The sequence below is a fragment of the Macaca fascicularis genome, chromosome 4 (assembly GCF_037993035.2).
Source record: "Macaca fascicularis isolate 582-1 chromosome 4, T2T-MFA8v1.1".
NCBI classification, from domain to species: domain Eukaryota; kingdom Metazoa; phylum Chordata; class Mammalia; order Primates; family Cercopithecidae; genus Macaca; species Macaca fascicularis.
The window spans coordinates 162,397,553-162,418,319 of record NC_088378.1 but is presented as its reverse complement, the minus strand read 5'-3'; the positions used below and the strand labels follow the sequence as shown (position 1 = coordinate 162,418,319).

Below are 20,767 nucleotides of genomic sequence, written 5' to 3'. Positions count from 1 at the left end.
AGCCCAGGCTAGAGTGCAGTGGTGCGATCTCGGCTCACTGCAACCTCTGCCTCCCGGACTCAAGTGATTCTCGTGCCTTAGACTCCTGAGTAGCTGGGATTATAGGCCTCCACCACCATACCCGTTTAATTTTTTTGTATTTTAATAGAAACGGGGTTTCACCGTGTTGCCCAGGGTAGTCTCGAGTTCCTGAGCTCAGGCGATCTGCCCACCTCAGCCTCCCAAAGTGCTGGGATTACAGGCGGGAGCCACCGCGCCAGGCCGAGCTCTTCTATTTTCAATGTCATGGTTTAAGGGGAAACATTCTTCTGTACGTACAGCGTAAACATATTTTTGCCAACGTGCACGCGCAGGCGGTGCTGTCCATTTCTTCCTCAAAGCGACCGCCTCCCTTTCTCCGAAACACCTTAAATTAAAATGTGTTAGCAAGATCCTGTGCAGGCATTTCAGGTTTCCCAAAACACCCCCAAGAGCAACATGACCAAGAAAATGATTAGTACCCTAGATTAGATAGTTTCAGAAAACAAAGTGAAAATCGGTTCGAATTGGCGAGACTGAAGAGAAGGGATATTCATAGAAGTAGCACTAAATCACAGAGCTTCACACTGCCTTTTTTTTTTCTTGGTGACTTTCAACTGAGAGTGACTTCTCTTTTGGTTTTCAACCATTAGGCTCCCTCCACACTGTTAGAAATGGTGATGGAACAGGCCAGAAAGAGGTCCTTAGGGGCCCCAGTCTCACACTCCTCTTCAGGGGAAGCCGGTAGAGTGGCTGTCCTTCTGTTCTGTGTGGCTAGTGCACAGATGGGGTGTCCAGCTGCCTCCTTTCTGGCCACATTCTCAAAGGAAATTCTCCAGGATCACAGATTTCTCCAACCCACCCTACAGAGCATCAGGCTGTGACAGCAGTAACTTCCCCTGACTTCCGGTGCGCCCTTATGTTTTGTAACATCTCTGATCTTTGTAATGATTGCTCTAAGTCACTTTAAGAAGAGCCCATGTGCTCTAGCTCTTCTGGCTATTCTTTCAGCATTTTCTTTTTTTTTCTTTCTTTTTTTTTTTTTTTTCTGAGACGGAGTTTCACACTTCCTGCCCAGGCTGGAGTTCAGTGGCGAGATCTCGGGTCACTGCAACCTCCACCTCCCTGGTTCAAGTGATTCTCCTGCCTCCTGAGTAGCTGGGATTACAGGCGTAAGCCACCACGCCTGGCTAATTTTGTATTTTTAGTAGAGACGGGGTTTCTCCATGTTGGTCAGGCTGGTCTCGAACTCCCGACCTGAGGTGATCTGCCCACCTCGGCCTCCCAAAGTGTTGGGATTATAGGTGTGAGCCACTGCGCCCGGCTCTTCCAGCATTTTCATCTGCCTACCTTCCCCAAGGCAGAGCACCTGAAGCCATTTAGATTTTTGCTTTACGCTTTGTGAAATTGTTCAGCATGTACCCAAGTGGCAGCTGGTTGATCTTCTTCACAGTCCGTTCCCATGGCTAGATTGTCTTCTTACACTTCGGCGTGGTTTTGTCTCTAAGGAGCAGAGCTACCCCACTCTGGCTTCAGTTCCCTTGTTTCCCTCACTGCACTAAGTGTGTTTTTGGAGTCTGCTCATTCATTACTCTGACCTTTCTCATGCCATGATCTTTTTCCTCCATAAGAATGTTTTCATTTGTCTCGTTTCCTTTTTCCATTTTGTATACGTTTTCTTTTTTTTTTCAGAGCCCCTTTGTCAAATTCTCTCGACCTCAGAAGGGACCACATGATCCCATTTCCTTATTTTTTAATTCTAAAAATACCGCGTTTCCTACTTTGATTTATTTTGCTTTTTTAACTGTGACTTTTATTTATATGCGCACATTCTTTGGGAGGGTGTTAGGACTCTTTCAGCTGCAAGTGTCAGAAACTCAAGTCAAAGGAACTTAAATAAGCACCAGAAGTTACTGGGTCACATATCTGAGATGCCCAAGGGAGCTCCCAGTCAAGCTGGATCAGTGAGTGAAACTGTGTGCTCAGGACCCTTTCTTGCTAGGTCGTCTCCCTGTGGAGTGACCAACTGTCCCTGTTTGCCCAGGTCTGAGGGGCGGTCCTGGGCATGGGCCCTTGATGGGTACAGCCAGGTCGAGATGGTCCCTCTATCTCTCTGCATCTCTGTGCTGGCTTCCATCACGCAAGTTCTCTCCGGAAAGCCAGAAGTATCTCCAAGTGTACTTGCTTTTCGTTACTCCTGGACTACAAGAAACCCTTTTTCCTGAGACTTCCAGCAGCAGCTTAAGGGAGACCTCAGATTGGCCCTGCTTGGCCAAATTCCCATCCCTGGTTGGGCACAGTGGCTCACACCAGTAGTCCCAGCACTTTTTGAGGCCCAGGCGAAAGGATCCCTTGAGCCCAAGAGTTTGAGACCAGCCTGGGCAACAAAGTGAGACCCTGTCTCTACAAAAAATAAATGATTCAACAGGCATGGTGGTGTGCGCCTGTACTTCCAGCTACTCAGGAGGCCAAGCCAGAAGGATCGCTTGACAGAGTCAGACCTTCTCTGAAAAAAAAGAAGAAAAACCCACAAAAACAAATTCCTATCCCTAAACAAATCACGGGGGTGAAGAATGCTCACCAGCGTTTCTTGGATCCCTTTCCTACCCTGAAGCCAAGGGCTAGGGGCAGGCTTTGGTGGAGGAGGCTGCTCAGGGTGACGCTGGGCAGAGCGAAGCACAGGCCCGCTGCTGGATACCCCTTGTCCTACACTGGGTGGCGGGGTGGGTTGGTGGTTGTTAGCAGCACTTTGGGAGGCTGAGGTGGGCGGATCACCAGATGTCGGGAGTTCGAGATCAGCCTGGCTAACATGGTGAAACCCTGCCTCTACTAAATATACAAAATTAGCTGGGTGTGGTGGTGCACGCCTGTAATCCCAGCTACTCTGGAGGCTGAGGCAGGAGAATCACTTGAACCGGGGAGGTGGAGGTTGCAGTGACCCGAGATCGCGCCACTGAACTCCAGCCTGGGCGACAGAGTGAGACTTGGTCTCCAAACAAACAAACAAATAAGCACATCCCTCCTGTGATATTAGAGGGGCAAGATTTAGTGATATGCATATGGGTGTGTGGGTGGATACGACTTTAACCACTTGAACAATTTTAACTGACCTAACCGTACCCTTTTCTCTCATAAAAACATGCTTAATAATAATGCCACTCTATTATATTTGGACAGTACTTAATTTGCAAGGGAAATTTCTTACACATTATCTCCTTTAATTCTTATGAAACCCCATAAGAAGGGGACTGTTCCCATTTTACAGATGAGAAAGTTTAAGATGAAAATATGTGACATGGCTTAGCGTGGTGGCTCACGCCTCTAACCCCAGCAGTTTGGGAGGCTGAGGCCTGTGGATCACCTGAGGTCGGGAGTTCGAGACCAGCCTGGCCAACATGGTGAAATGCCTTCTCTACTAAAAATACAAAAATTAGCTGGGCATGGTGGCAGGACCCTGTAATCCCAGTTACTCGGGAGGCTTAAGCAGGAGAATCGCTTGAACCCAGTAGGCGGAGGTTGCAGTGAACTGAGGTCGTACCACTGCACTCCAGCCTGGGTGACAGAGTGAGACTCCGTCTCGAAAAAAAAAAAAAATCTATCTATCTATCTGACTTGTCCAAAGACAAATAATGCGTATGCCTAACAAGAAATCAGAATAAAAAGAAATATCCAAGGGAATGAGGTAGCACGTTATCCGCTTATTTTAAATTGAACCCAGTTTAATGAATTCTTCATTGAATGATTGCAATTACTGCGAGTGTTCCGAAGATGAAACTTAGCTAATTCTAAATCTTATTTAGCTTGCAGAATAGTCAAAAACTCTCTTTCATCCTGATATTCAGCCCATTTTCCTGGAGATTTTGGCTTTTTTCATGTGAGCAGAGGTGCAGGAAAGATGAAGGCAATTAACATTTACTGAACATGTGCCTATGGGTTTAGAGTATCTCAGTTGAATCTCCACAAGAATCCTGTCCAGTGGGTACTTAAATCCACATTTTGCAAATGTGAAGACGGGATCAGAGGGGCTGAGTAATGTGCCCTGTTCCAAAAACAGGAAACAGAGTACAGAATGTGTGCGGTGGGCCCCTCGAATTACACATGTTCTGAACTAAACTCAGACCCTCCCCTTTGCAAGTCCCTGAATTTGACACCATTCTCTGTTAGCTCAGAACTGTGGGCTGGATTCTATCTCTCCCTTAGCTCTCCCTTCCCTCATCCCTGCTGATCTGGCTCTTCCTGGAGTGTAGGAGTCAAAGGCTCAGACTCCAGAGTCAGAGAGAACCAGGTTGGACTCCTGGCTCCTCCATCACCAGCCATGTGTCCCCTGACATCTGTCAACTTTAGTCTCAGCACCGCAATACGGCACAGATGGCAGAAGCCTGGACCCTGCATCCAGACGGCCTGAACGTGAATCCCAGTCGGTCACTTAGAAGTTGTGTGACCTCAGACAAAGTACCTAACTTTTGTGTCCCAGTGACTTCATCTGTAAAACGGGACAATAATAATAGATAGCAAATATGTAGGGTCTAAATGAGTTAGTTATTGTTATTGTATTTTCATCTATAAAATGGATATTCATTTAGTAAATATTTATGGAGCACCCAGACACTTTGCTGGACACTGAGAAATAGCAGTGAATGAGATACATAAGGCCCCTACCTCATGGAGGACACATTTTAGAAGGGAGAGACAGCCAATAAATAGTAGAGAGAGAGAAGGCGGATCATTAGAGATGATGAGAAGTGCTATCAGGGAAATATACAGGGAGCAACCTACTGTAGATGAAATGGGACAGGAAAGCTTCTTGGTAACAGTAGCACATGAACTGCCTCCCAAAATGAGAGTGAGCCAGCCATGCACTTGTGAAAGAGGTCCCAGGCAGAGGGATTAGGGATTGCAAGGGTCCTGGGTGAGCCTGGTGTCTGCAGAGGCAGAAAAGCAGCCCATGTGGCCATGGCAAAGTGAACAAGGATGACAGCTGGACTGGGCATGAGGCAGGCAGTGCATGAACCACACAGGCCCTTGCAGGAGGCCAGAGAAAAACAGATCTGGCAGTGCTCTGCTCGTGGGCAAGTGCTGAGCACAGAGTAAACACTCAGCAAACTAGATCTTGCCACGGGCCTGTTTTCTGTGGAGTCCTAGTGAGGGAAAAGGACTCAAGCTGGTGGAATCAAGGAAAAGCGAAGAGGGAAAGCAGAGAAGCTGCAAGTCTGCCTTTCTTCATGGTCCAGGACACAGCCTCCTGAGCAAATAATTCATGATTTCCCCATGACCAGCTATCACCAGACACCTGCACATTAGCTCCCTGCAACCTTGGTGTTGTCAGTACTGCACAAAGCTTTCTTCAGCATGAATGCTCTCCTGTAAAATCTCCAGCAAGCCTTTGTTCCTTTGCAGTCAGCTTCTGCTGGCCTGCCCATTGCCTTCTTGCAATGTATCTTCCTACTTTCTTGCATAAATCTACCTTTCTCGGCCAGGCGCGGTGGCTCACGCCTGCTATCCCAGCACTTTGGGAGGCCGAGATGGGCAGATCATGAGGTCAGGAGATTGAGACCATCCTGGCTAACACAGTGAGACCCTGTCTCTACTAAAAAATACAAACAAAAAATTAGCCGGGCATGGTGGCAGGCACCTGTAGTCCCAGCTACTTGGGAGGCTGAGGCAGGAGAATGGCGTGAAATCAGGAGGGGGAGCTTGCAGTGAGCCAAGATCGTGCCACTGCATCCCAGCCTGGGCGACAGAGCAAGTGTCTGTCTCAAAAAAAAAAAAAAAATCTACCTCTCTCTACCTACAACTGTCTTGGTGAATTCTTTTACCCCAATACCACTGGCCAAGATAGTGTCACTCCTCCATGACACTTGCCACTTCTGGCGCTGTCGTCTACTCCTCTTCTTTCTCTTAAAGTAGTATTTCTTCCTAACTAGTTTACCTGACCCGTGCTTTAATCCATCCTCCACAGTGACAGGATGACCTTTGTAACATGCACTCATGATCATCCAATTGCATCCCTCTCCTTCTTAGAAACTGTCTATGGATTCCCTTCCCCTACGGTGTGGGGGTAGCATCCCAGCGCCTTTGCCAAACAGAGAGCTCCTCGAGATCTGGCCCCCTTGGCCTTTCCAGTGACTTTTCTAGCTGTGCCCTTCCCCAGATAACTTGCAGGTCCCTGTTCTGCCACTCCCAGCCTTCCTGCCCTGACACATGCAGTCTGTCTCCCGGGAGCCTCCCGGATGCGCTTCCTCCCTCTCCTGCATCTGACTGATGTGTGCTTTTTTTTTTTTTTATTTTTTAAGATTCAGCTTAGAGTCACACCCTGTAAAATTCTTTTCCTAATTCTCACTCCCCTGGACTCTTATACCACGTTGTACTATTATTGGTCTTTTTATTTTTATGTTTTAAAAAAATTTTAGGAGACAAGGCCTGGCTCTGTGGCCCAGGCTGGAGTGCAGTGGTACCACCATGGCTCACTGAAGCCTCGACCTCCCAGGCTCAGGCAGTTCTCCTGCCTCTGCCTCCTGAGCAATTGGGACTATAGGTGCCACCATGCCCAGCTAATTTTAAAAATCTTTATAGAGATAGAATTTCACTGTGTTGTCTAGGCTGATCTTGAACTCCTGGCCTCAAGTGATCCTCCTGCCTTGGCCTCCCAAAGCATTGGGATTATAGGCATGAGCCACTGCGCCCAACCATATCAGTTTTGCCATGCTGTGTTGTGTATTCCTAGTGACCTTTTAGACTAGGTTTCAAGGGCAGCCACTGCACAGGCCTATTTCTGTTTACACCTAGCATACCCCAGGCACATGAGCAGTACTCAAGATGATGGAGTCCCAACTTATATTCGTTTAACCTACTCAAACTTGATTATATGCATGCACACATGTACACATGCACATGCACATGCACACGTTTTATATGGGTTTAAATGGTGTTGGCCATGCTACCCTGCCCTTCATTTCACCCAATGAGTGGGGTCCAGAGTAAGCCAAGGATTCTGCTCATTCTCTTGATGGGGTTTGCTTCCCAGGGCTCACTAATGTTAAAGGACTGTATATGTCTATCTCATAACATAGCTCCTCTGCTCAAACTAACTTCTTCACCTAGTGCTCATTAGAAGAAACAACCAACTGGACCAAGATTAAAGAGAAGGCTAGACTTATGCCTATAATCCCAGCGCTTTGGGAGGCCAAGGCAGGAGGATCACTTGAGCCCAAGAGTTCAAGATAAGCCTGGGCAACATAGTGAGACCACATCTCAACAAAAAAAATAAAACAGTAAAATGAAATTGGCCAAGTCTGGTGACACACACCTGTATTCCCACCTACTCAGGAGGCTAAGGTGGGAGGATCACTTGGCCCCAGGAGCTGGAGACCAGCCTGGGCAACACAGTGACTCATCTCTACAAAATATACAAAAATCAGCTGGGCATGGTGGCACGTGTCTGGGGTCCCAGCTACTTAGGAGGCTGAGGTGGGAGGGTCATCACTTAAGCCCCAGAGGTGAAGGTTGCAAGGAGCTATGATGGCGCCACTGCATTCCAGCCTTGGCAACAGAGAAAGATGCTATCTCAAAGGAAAAGAAAAGAGATTAAAGGGAAGACTGACCATGTTGGAATGTGGTGCATTCCTAAGGGATGTCTCTAGAGGAATTTTCACTATTAGGCTTTTTTCCCGTTACTCATTGACTCTGCAACCTCACTTCTGTGTAAGATGTATAGCTACTGTACATATTTCTTGGATGTATTGAACAGCTAATAATTGCCAGAGCCAGGGCACAAACTGATCTCTTCTTACTTCTAATCCAGTGCTCTGTCTCCTGTCCACAATGCAATGTATAGAATCGATCTTTTCTGGAAGTTGTTATTGAGAAAGGCAGATAGGGTTAGAAGTGCTAGCAAGAGAATTATCAAAGATGGAAGCCATAAAATTTATCATGGAATTTTGACTTTGCCCTCGAACTCTCAGCCGAAACCTCAGGATGATGAAAAGGCGATCACGTTGCCAATTATAAAGGGGTTTTATAATCCCTCGCTGAAAAACTTGAGTGTAAATGAAGAGCTCTGTTCTTTTCATCATCTTACCTACTATTGAAATGAGACTTAGCTATCAGTTGAGTTTTGGAGCCACTATTCTCAGTGAAATTCAGAATTCAAGAAATGTTTTCAGGAAACATCCTCCTCAGTTCTTTCCTCAGTTTACTTCGTGGCTCTTGCAGTTCTTTTCCCTTTGGTGATCTCATTACATCTACAGTTTCTCACTACCACCTCATTACTGACCATTCATTTCCCTGCGGTGAGCTCCCAGGCCTTCTGCCACATCTCCTTATCTTTTGGATATCTCTTCTCGAAGCTTCCACGAGTGCCTACTGACCCCTCCCTACTCTCCACACACCCAGCTTTCCACTCACAGTCTCTATGGTATGGCCATCCTTCAAGTCAGTCAACTTCCCCCCTTCTGGTACCCCCAGATCCAGCCAGCACATTCTGTACATTTTGTCTGTGAGAGTTTTCTAGCAAGTTCTACCCTTCCTGTTTTCACCATTACTGTTCTTAACTCTGGCCCATCACACCTGTCAAGCAGATTATTGTCAGACTCATTCCAAGTGGTCTCTCTCGCCCGAGTTTCCCTCTTCAAACCATTCTAACACTCTTAACATATTTTGCTTCTTACAACATAGCCCTAAGAAAAACCCCAGAGGTGAAGGCTGCAATGAGCTATGATGGCGCCACTGCATTCCAGCCTTGGCAACAGAGCAAGATGCTATCTCAAAGAAAAAGAAGTCCAAAAGCTTTAGTGAGTGTCAACAACTTATTAAATTATTCAGTATAGACATCTCAACATGGCAGGTTGGATGTCAAAATCTCCCTGTTGGAGATCCCCTCAGTATTACCTGTGTTACCCCACCATCAACTCCCATTGCTGCCTTCCCTGAAAGGGACCCTTCAGAAAAGCCACCATGCCTGTAATCCTGCCATAGGTCCTTTTCTTCATGTCACCCTCTCTGTTTGGGCCATTGTCTTCCATCTCTTCATTTAAATAATGGCCTTATTTAATCGTATGTCATTCAGTGGTAACACATCATGTCATTGGTGTGTCATTTAGGAAGCTTTTTCTGATCTCATTTTTTCCCAATTTTATACCTTTATAAACCTCTGTTGTAATGCTTTTACGTCATTCTAGAATCTTTGCATTATCATTATTAATGTGAATATCATATTACCCTGACTAGACTATAATGTCTTTGAGGTCTTTTGTAGTTTTGGCAGCCTAGCATAGTGAGCATTCAGTGGGTTGACAGGAAACATTTATTGAGTTGAATCAAATGGAAATAATTTTAGGATGTTGGTGCCCCACAGCACTGCTGCCCAGTCAACTTCAAATCATCACCACCTGCATCACCCCCTGCCACCTGCTCCCCCCACCACACACACACACACACACACACACACACACACACACACACCCCGGGTAATTTTGCCAAATCCTGAAGGGTCAACTTCCAACAGTATCTTTCAGCTATGTTTTCTGAGACAGGGTCTCACTCTGTCTCCCAGGCTGGATTGCAGTGCATGATCTTGGCTCATTGCAGCCTCAAACTCCTGGGCTCAAGCAATTCTCCCACCTCAGCCTCCCAAGTAGCTGGTATTATAAGCATGAGCCACTGCACCTGGCCCATGTTCAATTTTTCTTTGACGTTTCCTAAATGCTCCTCTGCTCTTGGGCATCAGCAATGACAGTTCTCTCCCACTCAGTTTTTCCAAAGCATCCTGCTTATTTTGGGAATGCTTCTCATTCTGAGCCCAGCCTGGGGGCAGCATCTGCTCCAGACAGGCTGTTCTTCAACCCAAGGTCCAGCCACCATCATAGTGGACCATTTGCTGTGTCAGCTATGCCCTAAGCAAAAATATGTTAACTGCTTTTCTAACCATTTCTCAACGTAGTTTTTCGATGCTAGGACTGCTCATGCACCTGTCTTTCTCTCACCCTCTGACCTCATGTGGATTTCTTTCTCTCTTTCTTTCTTTCTCTTTCTTTCTTTCTTTCTTTCTTTCTTTCTTTCTTTCTTTCTTTCTTTCTTTCTTTCTTTCTTTCTTTCTTTCTTTCTTTCTTTCCTTTCTCTTTCTTTCCTTCCTTCCTTTCTTCCTTCCTACCTTTTTCCTTCCTTCCTTCCTTTGTCTCTCTCTCTTTCTCTTTTCTTTTCTTTCTTTCAACAGGGTTGCACTGTGTCACCCAGGCTGGAGTACGTGGCGTGATCATGGCTCACAGCACCCTCAACTTACCAGGCTCATGCGATCCTCCCATGCGCCACCATGCCCAACTAATTTTTGTAATTTTTGTAGATATGGGGTTTTGCCATGTTACTCAGGCTGGTCTTGAACTCCTGGACTCATGATCCACCTGTCTCAGCCTCCCAAAGTGTCAGGATTACAGGCATTAGTCACGGCACCCAGCATGTGGCATTCTTTCTTAAGTGCTTCTGGACAAAGCCATGAGTGGCAGAAGGCTTTTCCTGAATCCACTTACCTTGTGTCTCCTTTTGACATCACATTTCTGGAGAATGGATGGATGGGAGTTGCGCTTTTGAAGCTTTGCCCTTCAGCTCTGTACTTTTGTGAAATGTATTCTACCATAACCTTCCTCCTCAGCCAGGTTTAAAAGATCAGAACTTAACTGTGAAAATATCGGAGGCTACAACTTCAGTCTTTCCTGAGTAAGCTGGAGATACTCATGTCATCCTGATAAATTTAACTTCGTGCTACCATCGGCCCTCTCTTCTGGACATTTCCTGGTTCATTTTCTTTCTAGCCATCTCCTTCCTTAGACCCAATCTTCACATAATTCTTCCTTCACTGAAAATGTAATTCTGCTCTTGGTCCAAGTCTGAGCTCCTTCTTCAGGTTCTTTGGGGGGCCTACTGAAAAAGGCCCTCCTGCCTTGGAGTCCAAATCCCCTCTTGTGTCCTATGTGAAAACTACTGTCCCCAAGACCCTGAAGTCCTTGCAAAGTTTTGGGCCATGTCCTAGAGAGGCTGAACACGTCCCTGTCTGGTTTCTTCTCTCCCAGGATTTTGGTCTGTTGCAGTTAACCAGCTTCCTCCCCACTTCTAAGCCTTCTAGATTTATCTCTGCTCCATTATCCTACCACTTTATGGACTTTGTTTGTCAGGTACTCAATCTAAACCAAGCCTCTCAAGTACAGTCTTCCCATTAAAAACAGCCTCCTCTTTATTCTATGCTGAATCTAAAATAATGACAGCATTAAAAACCACAAGGGGCCTTAGAGAGCATCCTCTAATCCGAGTTATACAAATTTGGAGATTGTGAGCCAGAGAGATCAAGTGGCTGGCTGATTGTCCTGCTCCTTAAAATGAGTTTACATTTTCTAGCCTCACTGCCTATTTCTTACAAAGCTTAGAATGAGCATTCCATCCCTACAATCCCATATGTTTGTATTAATCCCACCCCATCCTGAAAGAAGATCTCTCAAGTTACACGTGGTATAGAGGGAGGGGTGTTTAGAAACTGTAATGCTATAGTAGAAATTATTATTATTATTATTATTATTATTATTATTATTATTTGAGACAGAGTCTTGCTCTTGTTACCCAGGCTGGAGTGCAATGGTGCAATCTCAGCTCACTGCGACCTCCGCCTCCCAGGTTCAAGCAATTCTCCCTGCCTCAGCCTCCCGAGTAGCTGGGATTACAGGCACCTACCACTATACCTGGCTAATTTTTGTATTTTTAATAGCAACGGGGTTTCACCATGTTGGCCGGGCTGGTCTTGAACTCTCGACCTCAGGTGACCCACCCACCTCGGCCTCCCAAAGTGCTGGGATTACAGGTGTGTGCCACCGCACCAAGCCCTATAGTAGAAATTATTATCTCTTTATGTTCTCCCATTATTGTTTGTTACCAAAACCTTCCTATATCCACTGGAAAACATCTGTGTAGCTGGTATAATTTAAATGCATTCTTTTGGGTTCACTGTAAAGCCATCCCATGAATATTAATCATTTGTCCCCATGCCTCAGTGGTTCACGGAAATGTGAAGAAGGATCACGCAGAGATTTTCCGCACTATAGACTTAGTGATGATTTGCATGCCTCCCCCTCCACACCCCCGAGATAATGATTTGAATGTTTCTTTTCCTTTCACACTGAGCAGTTATTGTATATCCCTAATCAGTAATACCTTCAGTAGTAATTGTCTGTCTGGGAGTGGTTAGGACTGATGCTGTCTAGAGTGAACAATTCTCCCTGGTCTGCCAAAGCTTCTCTAGTTCTAGTACTGAAATCCCGTGTTCTGGGAAATCCCTCAGCTCTGGGCAAACCGGGACAGTTGATCACCCTAAGCACCTCCCACCCCATTCCTGCTCACCTTTCCATGTCAGGATGAAGAATTCAGTGCCCAATATGTTTATGTTCCACAGAACAGCACTGATCAATAACCTGGAAAGAAAAAGATACTTGAAACCACTCATTTATGTAGGTTACAACACATTGAAGGGTAGTAATCAAAGCTACAATATCAGTCGTGAAGACCCCATCCAAAGTGGACCCGGACTGGACCTATTCCATTGATAACGATTTTCCGATTGTTTTTTAGGAGAGAGGATAGAGTTTAAGGATGTCATCTAAAAGGATAGATGGCAGGCCAAGCGCGGTGGCTCACACCTGTAATCCCAGCACTTTGGGAGGCTGAGGCAGGCAGATCACGAGGTCAGGAGATCGAGACCATCCTGGCTAACACGGTGAAACCCCGTCTCTACTAAAAATACAAAAAAAGTTAGCTGGGCGTAGTGGCGGGCGCCTGTAGTCCCACCTACCCAGGAGGCTGAGGCAGGAGAATGGCGTGAACCCGGGAGGCGGAGCTTGCAGTGAGCTGAGATTGTGCCACTGCACTCCAGCCTGGGCGACAGAGCAAGACTCCATCTCAAAAATAAATAAATAAGTAAGTAAATAAAATAAAATAAAAAGATAGATGGCTAAATATAAAATGTGAACTTAAAACTATATTACCCAGTGAGAGCATCAAATGCAAAAATTGTCTCCAGTTAGGTACAAATACAGGATGTATCTTGAAGGCAGATTTGTTCCTGATTTAATTTCTGGGAAAGCAGAAGAAACATCTGGTTTTTGGGATCTATCCAAGTCCTCTGCCCTAACAAACTGTCTAAACTCAGGCAAATGGCTGGCTCTGTAGGAAAGGAGCTAGTGTAAGAGTGGACTGAGTAAACTGAAAATGAGTCCAGAATTTAATAGGGCTATTAACATTAGAAGTTGGAAGAAATCACTGCCTATCTCTATTTTAAGACTTTTGTTTCCATTTATTTGAAAGTGTTCGGAAGATATAAAGGACGGGATGTTCTAGATATAGATCTCTGGCAGCAGCTAGATTGTCAAATAGTGTCTCTTGGAATTTCTAATCTTTTTTTTTCTCGGATGAGACATTCGGTGCAGAAAGACAAATAGTTACCTATGCTGTTCCTTGAAATTTAACAGAATATAGTCAAAGATAAAGTTTTCATGTGTGGGTTTTGTTGTTGTTGTTGTTGTTGTTGTTATCTTTGCTTGGGTATTTAGTGTTAACAGCTGGGCAGTTAACACCAGAAGGGAAAGAAACTTTCTCTCCCAGTGGGGTTGCTAGGGAAATAGAGAAAAGCAGGGTGACCCTGGAAGAGCAAGGTAAGTTGGGGTGGGGGCAGGTGGTGTAACAGACAGAGAAGCCATAGAAAGCTTCTTAGATTTACTTTCCGCCACTTGGATAGGCTTTCTCCTACGGCCTTTTAAAAATTGGAAAGCTAAGGCACAGTAATTTTTAGAAGCTTTCTCAGGGCCCCTTAGCAAACCGCAGGGCCAGATTTAAATGTGGTCTTCCACTGAAACGCAGTGGTCTTCACCACCATGCCACATATGGACCCCATCATTGGTTTTTTGCAGGTGCACCAGCAGGCCAGCTCACTGGAGCAACCAAGTCAGATGCAGCGTCAAAGACCAGGCTGCAATTGGGAATGAAATGCAGTTCCCCCACACTGGGCTGAGACTGCCCATGACAACAGTGGCCTTGAGGGCTTCTGCCTGTGCTTAGGGATATTTCAGGTGACGGAACCACCCCTGCACACCAGCCATTCGGCTTCACTAAACCTACCCTGGAAGGTGGTCAGGGTGCTCAGGGGCCTAGATGAGCTGGGTTTGGCGACAGAGAGGGATGTCTTGAGATTTGTCACGTACTAATTACGTGCAAGGCATTGTTCTAAACTCTTTTTATATACTGGCCTATTTCAATCTCTTAAGAACCCTATGAGGTCAGCGTTCTTAATGTCTCCATTCTATAGAAGACGAAAGGAAACGGAGGCATGCAAAGTGGCATCTGACTCTGCCCTGGCATATCTAGGACTGGCCAAGAGAAGCTTGTCCACTCATGGGTTCCTTGTCACCTCCAGCAGAAACCAGGTTTGGTGGGCACCAGGACATGTGCCTACATTTATATGCATATGTTTATATACCTACCATCCCCTTTAACTCTCACTGCCTTGTGAGGTAGTTTCTATTACCTGCATTTTACAGAAAAGAAAACTGAGGCTATGAGTGTAAATTACTTGCCTACATTCTCTATAAATCCACCCCTTTGCACTGCAACTCAGATGGTACATGTAAAGGGGGCGTGGGGAGAGGGATGCTCAACACTGTTATTTTCCCTCATTTCACACTTCCTCATCTGGAAAAACACAGAAATTACAGGTGGTGGTAAAGATCCCCAAATTGCAAAATTTAGGATGGGGGGAGCATGATTATAATCTAGAGCAGAGATCAGGGAACTATAGACCATGGGCCAAATCTGCCTATTTTGGTACTGCCCTTGAGCCAAGAATGTTTTTTGTCTGTTTGTTTGTTTTACGGTCCAGGGCTCTTTTATTTTGTTAACGCCTATGATGCCATGAATTCATAGGGAAGAGGCTCCAGCAGCTCAGGCTCCTTCCCACCGGCTCTCATAAAGTGTGGTTCTCTGGGTAGAGCAGGCTGGTGCTTCAGCTGAACCCAGACACCATTCTCTTTGGCTTCTTTCTTTTTCTGTCATTTTCCTTCACGCGTTTCAGGAAGCTAGCTCGGCTCTTAGAGTGTTTAATGTGCTCAATACGCGCATTATTTCTTTTGGCAAGAATCTTGCCCTTAACTTGTTTGTTTACAATGATGGCAACGGCATGCTGGGGAACAGACTCTTCCAGCTTAGCCACGGTAACATTTGGGGGCATTCCTTTTTGAACAGGACCCATTCCCTTGATGCCTACAATGTCACCTTTCTTATAGATTCGCATATACGTGGCCAAAGGAACAACTCCATGTTTTCTAAAAGGCCTAGATAACATACACTGGGTGCCTCTCCTCTTTCCCTTTTGTTCATCATCTTGGCAAATTAATTTTTATGTGGTAAATTAAATCCTCTTTCTTGTCAACCAAATTTTCCGTGATAGCGTATCTCATATAGCATCTATTTAACTGGAAGACGGCAGTTCTGGCCAAAAGGCTGGGTTGACATTTTCTTTCTTTCTTTTTTATTTTTTGGAGATGGAGTTTTACTCTTGTCATCCAGGCTGGAGTGCAATGGCGCGTTCTCAGTTCACTGCATCCTCCGACTCTCGGGTTCAAGCGATTCTCCTGCCTCAGCCTCCCAAGTAGCTGGGATTACAGGCACCTGCCACCGCGCCTGGCTACTTTTTTTTGTATTTTTAGTGGAGAGGGAGTTTCACTATGTTGTCCAGGCTGGTCTCGAACTCCTGACCTCAGGTGATCTGCCCGCCTCAGCCTCCCAAAGTGCTGGGATTACAGGTGTGAGCCACCACGCCCGGCCACATTTTCAAATGATTGAAAAAATATCAAAAGAAGCAACTTCGTGACAGGAAGAGTTGTAGGAAATTCAGATTTCGGGATCCGTAAAGAAAGTTGTATTAGGACACAGCCATGCATTGTTACGGCTATTTTCACACCTCAACAGCAGGGTTGAGTTGTTGCAACAGAGACCTAGTGAATGGCCCACAGCTTTAAATACCTACTACACGGTCCTGTGCAGAAGAAACACTGAAGACTGAAGTAGAATCACATGGCAAATACATTTGCCTCACGTTACCTGAGGTAACAGTTTGGTCATAATTGTGAGTTTCCTAGATAATTGAAGCCTGCCCTTTTGTGCACAGAATAGTTAATTTAAAAAACGAAAACCTATTCCAGGAGGCTGGAATTCAGGATCCAGAGGAAGAAGCATTTGAGAGTGGAATGGAAAGACTTAGGGGGAGGTAGGAGGAATGGGTTGGGGAGCTCCAAAATGAGAGAGGGCCTTTGAATAGGACAGAGACAGAAAGAGATTTGGGGAGAGATAGAGAGACACACATAGAAAGAAGAACCGGGATTCAGAGAGATCATTGCAATCAGAAAAGGGGGTAAAGTGTTGTTAAGCAGGAGCTCAGAAGCACTCAGGAAGCTGGATACAGTGGCTCAAGCCTGTAATCCCATCACTTTGGGAGGCCAAGGCTGGAGGATCACTTGAGGCCAAGAGTTCAAGACCAGTCTGGGCAAAATAGCTAGACCCCATGTCTAAAAAAAAAAATAAAAAAAAAAATAATAATAATAAAATTAGCCAAGTGCCTGTAGTCTCAGCTATAGGAGGAGGCTGAAGTGGGAGAATCTCTTGAGCTCAGGAGTTCGAGGCTGCAGTGAGTTATGCTCTCACCATTGCACTCCAGCCTGGGTGACAGAGTGAGATCTCATCTTTACAAAATTACATGAAAATGAAAAATAGAAAAGAAGCACTCCGGAGGCTGGTGAGAACTGGGCGCGCGTGACTGTGGCCTAGCAACTTGACCTCCCCGAGGCTTTCTTGCACATCAGATGGAGAGAAATCACACCTTGGCTCCAGGGGGCTGCTGTGCAGTGTGAGGGAGGTGACAGCCATGTAGGGCAGGGGGTGGGGCTCTGCACTCGGACGCCCCCCGCGGCTCCTGGAGTTGCCTCCTCTCATCCCAGGCAAGTGACTCCACTCCCTGACGCCAGGGAGCTCAGCCACAAAGTGGGCAGAGTGGGCTCTGTCGCCCTGGGAATTGGCGAGATGCAGGGAAACCTCCTTCCTGGGAGGTCACCGAGCAGTCTGCCCAGAGCCCCAGGAGCAGAAGTGCTCACGGGCCAAGTTAAGGGGCTCGAATTCCTTGGTTTGTTGAATGCGTTTATTTTTATTTTATTTTATTTTTTTGAGACGGAATTTCACTCTTTTCGCCCGGGCTGGAGTACAATGGATCTCGGCTCCCTGCAACCTTCCCCTCCCGGCTTCGAGTGATTCTCCTGCCACAGCCTCCCGAGTAGCTGGGATTACAGGTGCCTGCCACCCTGCCCAGTTAATTTTTACATTTTTAGTAGAGACGGAATTTCACCATGTTGGCCAGGCTGGTCTTGAACTCCTGTCCTCAGGTGATCCACCTGCCTCAGCCTCCCAAAGTGCTGGGATTACAGGTGCGCGCTGCTGCACCCGGCCTATTGAATCCATTTAAAGCAAACGCCAGGTCCTTGTTTTTGAACTTTGTGGTGGTAGGAGGTGTGCCTTAAAATTAGCGCTTTGCAAACACTTATTCCTTGATTTAACCCACCACCAGTATGACCATCCCTCACTGATTCATCTAAAAGTGGGTTTATTTGTAGTCTTTTTTCTAACTTCTGTAGTTGATTGACCTCATTCAAGAAATATCTGTTGGGTACCTCTGCTCTGCACTGCCATTTTCAGTGGTAAAGAGTAGAGGAAGGGCCGTGTGCGGTGGCTCACACCTATAATCCCAGCACTTTGGGAGGCCGAGGCGGGTGGATCACCTGAGGTCAGGAGTTTCAGACCAGCCTGACCAACATGGAGAAACCCCGTCTCTACTAAAAACACAAAATTAGCCAGGTGTGGTGGCACATGCCTGTAACCCCAGCTACTAGGGAGGCTGAGGCAGGAGAATCGCTTGAACCTGGGAGGCAGAGGTTGCAGTGAGCCAAGATCATGCCATTGCACTCCAGCCTGGGCAACAAGAGCGAAACTCCGTCTCAAAAAAAAAAAAAAAGAGAGTAGATGAAGCTGGCCAGGTGCAGTGGCTCACACCTGTAATCCCAGCACTTTGGGAGGCCAAGGTAGGTGGATCACTTGAGGTCAGGAGTTTGAGACCAGCCTGGCCAACATGGTGAAACCCCATCTCTACTAAAAACACAAAAATTAGCTGGACATGGTGGCGCGCGTCTATATATAATCCCAGCTACTCTGGAGTCTGAGGCAGGAGAATCGCTTGAATCCAGGAGGCGAAGTTTGCAGTGAGCCGAGATTGAGCCACTGCACTCCAGCCCCTGGGCAACAAAGTGAGTGAGACTCTGTCTAAAAGTTAAAAAAAAAAAAAAAGAAAAAAAGAGTAGATTTGAAGCCCTGTCTTCATGGAGCTTACATTCTTGTGGAGGAGAGAACATTGAAAAGGATAAGCATACAAAAATGAAGTTAACTTAGATCCATTTTTTTGTTGTTGTTGTTAAGATCATCACTTTTGAGCACTTGTTTAAGGCAGATATCTGGATTAACCACATTGAGGAACTGGGAGGAGGCGGAGAACTGGAAACTGTCTTAAGTAAGGGTTGACTAAGTCCTGCTTCTGGTATGAGAAAGTCCAGCTTATCTTCAGAATGGATGCTGAAGCAACATCAAACTATAGGAATTTACCGCATTGCATAATTTTGTTTTAATATGAATTTCTCTGACCTCTAGTGTGAAAAGGGTGTGTTTCTATATGTTCATTGGCCATTAGTTTTTTCTGCTTTGTGATTGTCATGTACTTTGTGATTGTCATGTGATGTCATGCATTGTGATTGTCATGTACCTGCTTTTCTCTTTGGTTATTTACCTTTTCTTATTGATTTATAGGCTACCTCTTCACAAGAGGAATATTAACCTCTAGTCTTATAAAACTGTTATCCCAGTCTGTTATCTCTGTATACTGTGCTATTAAAAACAGTGCCTCAATGAAAAAACCCATTATATTAAATAAACATTTCAGAAATGCCTTTTTAAATAGAATGTGCAGAATATATATATAACATGTCTATTAATCCATTTCTATTTGTTTCACTAAATGTTTGTATTCTGCTTATATTCAAAGAAAGCTAGGTTGGCCTATTTTCTTCACAGTTTTCAAGTCTTTTCATAGAAATTAACTTGTTTGATCTCTATAAGTACTAGAGATATTGATCTAGTAAAATAAGATGGGGCTGGGCACAGTAGCTCATGCCTGTAATCCCAGCACTTTGTGAGACCCGAGGCTGGTGGATCACTTGAGGTCAGGAGTTTGAGACCAGCCTGGCCTACAGGGTGAAATCCCGTCTCTACTAAAAATACAAAAATCAGCTGGCTGTGGGGCTGGCACCTATAATCCCAGCTACTCGGGAGGTTGAGGCAGGAGAATCGCTTGAACCCGGGAGGCGGAGGTTGCAGTGAGCCGAGATCATACCACTGCCTGGGCCACAGAGCAAGACTCTGTCTCAAACAACAACAACAACAACAACAACAACAAACTAAAACCAAAAACAAGTAATAAAATGGGCATGGAGCTGTATAAATGCTGTTATCCTTACTCCAAATGATCTCATGCAGCTCTGCATTTGTAGTTGAACTTACTTCACCTACTGCTGTCAGCAGGAGACCTGAACTTGCCAGTTTTGTTTGCCTGTTCTAATTTGTGACTTTGTATCTGTGTAGCTATAAGAACATTTGTTATGATGGTGACTAAACTAAGAGTTAATAGGCTAAGCCTCAGAGGGATTTAAAGGATGTAAGCTTTGATGCTTAAACCAAAGAAGACAAAACTGGCATCCTGAGGGCCAAATGCAGTCCTTAGGGGTAAGTTTGAGAGTTTTTCTGTTAACATTCAGGTTTCTCACTTCTCTGAAAACACTGGAAGAGCTGGCAGCCCTGGGCTCATGACCCCATGTGGCATTAATTGCGGGGGGTAGGGGAGTGGGGAGGGATGCAAGCTCTCTCATTCCCTGTGGCCCCCACCCAACCCTCCTCAATGTCCGCTGCCCTCTGTGAACTCATCGGCTCTGCTCATCTGACCCTTCACCAGCTTCCCGCACTGTGCCTTACCTGCCTGTAGGCATTTGAGTGCCTGAATCCGTCCTACAATGTGTGATGATTATTGTGGTTGCTTGGAGATCTGTTTTCACTTACTTCCTGCATCTCGCTTGTGGCCAAAGAGTTTGAGGTTGTCAATCGGACACAACTAAAGCCTTAGACACAGATCAAGATGGAGTGGTCTTGGTGGAGATGAGAGGACTCATCAAAAAGCATTGCCTTAAAAAAAAAAAAAAAAAAAGGTACTGCCTTGATTCAATAGCCACTCATTCTGCAGAGGGTGATGAAGAACAGTAAGGTTTGAGAGCAGGTCAGACTCGGGTTCCAGTCCTGCCCCTCCCCTGACCGGCATCTGCCTCAGCCTTTATAAACTCACCTGCAATGGAAGCAGAGCTCGTGGAAGGTTAATGAGAACTAACTCATTGTGAGGGAAGAGAAATCCCAGCACTGCTCAGAAGGACCCCCCGGGCAGCCCAGCCCTTGGTTTTCATGTTGAGTTGAGATGATGACGTGTTGTTAGCCATAGTCCTCGTGCTGTCTTCTTGTTTGTGACTGTAAAGTTTATCCTGGGACAGAGAGAGGTGGGATTGATACAGAATGACCACTTAACGCCAATTTTCAG

At 45.8% G+C, this 20,767-nt stretch overlaps 1 protein-coding gene across 7 annotated transcripts in view; it reads left to right on the top strand.

Annotated features, from left to right (window-relative positions):
* Positions 1-20,767, top strand: part of GCNT2 (glucosaminyl (N-acetyl) transferase 2 (I blood group)) — a 109,134-nt gene that overhangs the window by 38,980 nt on the left and 49,387 nt on the right. Inside the window, exon 2 of one of the 7 annotated variants that reach the window (XM_074038890.1) lies at positions 18,556-20,357. The exons of the other annotated variants lie outside the window; for them this stretch is intronic. Coding sequence (XP_073894991.1) covers positions 18,556-18,569 — 14 coding nt within the window. The 3' untranslated portion in view covers positions 18,570-20,357. Of the gene's footprint in view, positions 1-18,555; positions 20,358-20,767 lie in introns of those variants that run through there. 7 annotated transcript variants of the gene reach the window in all.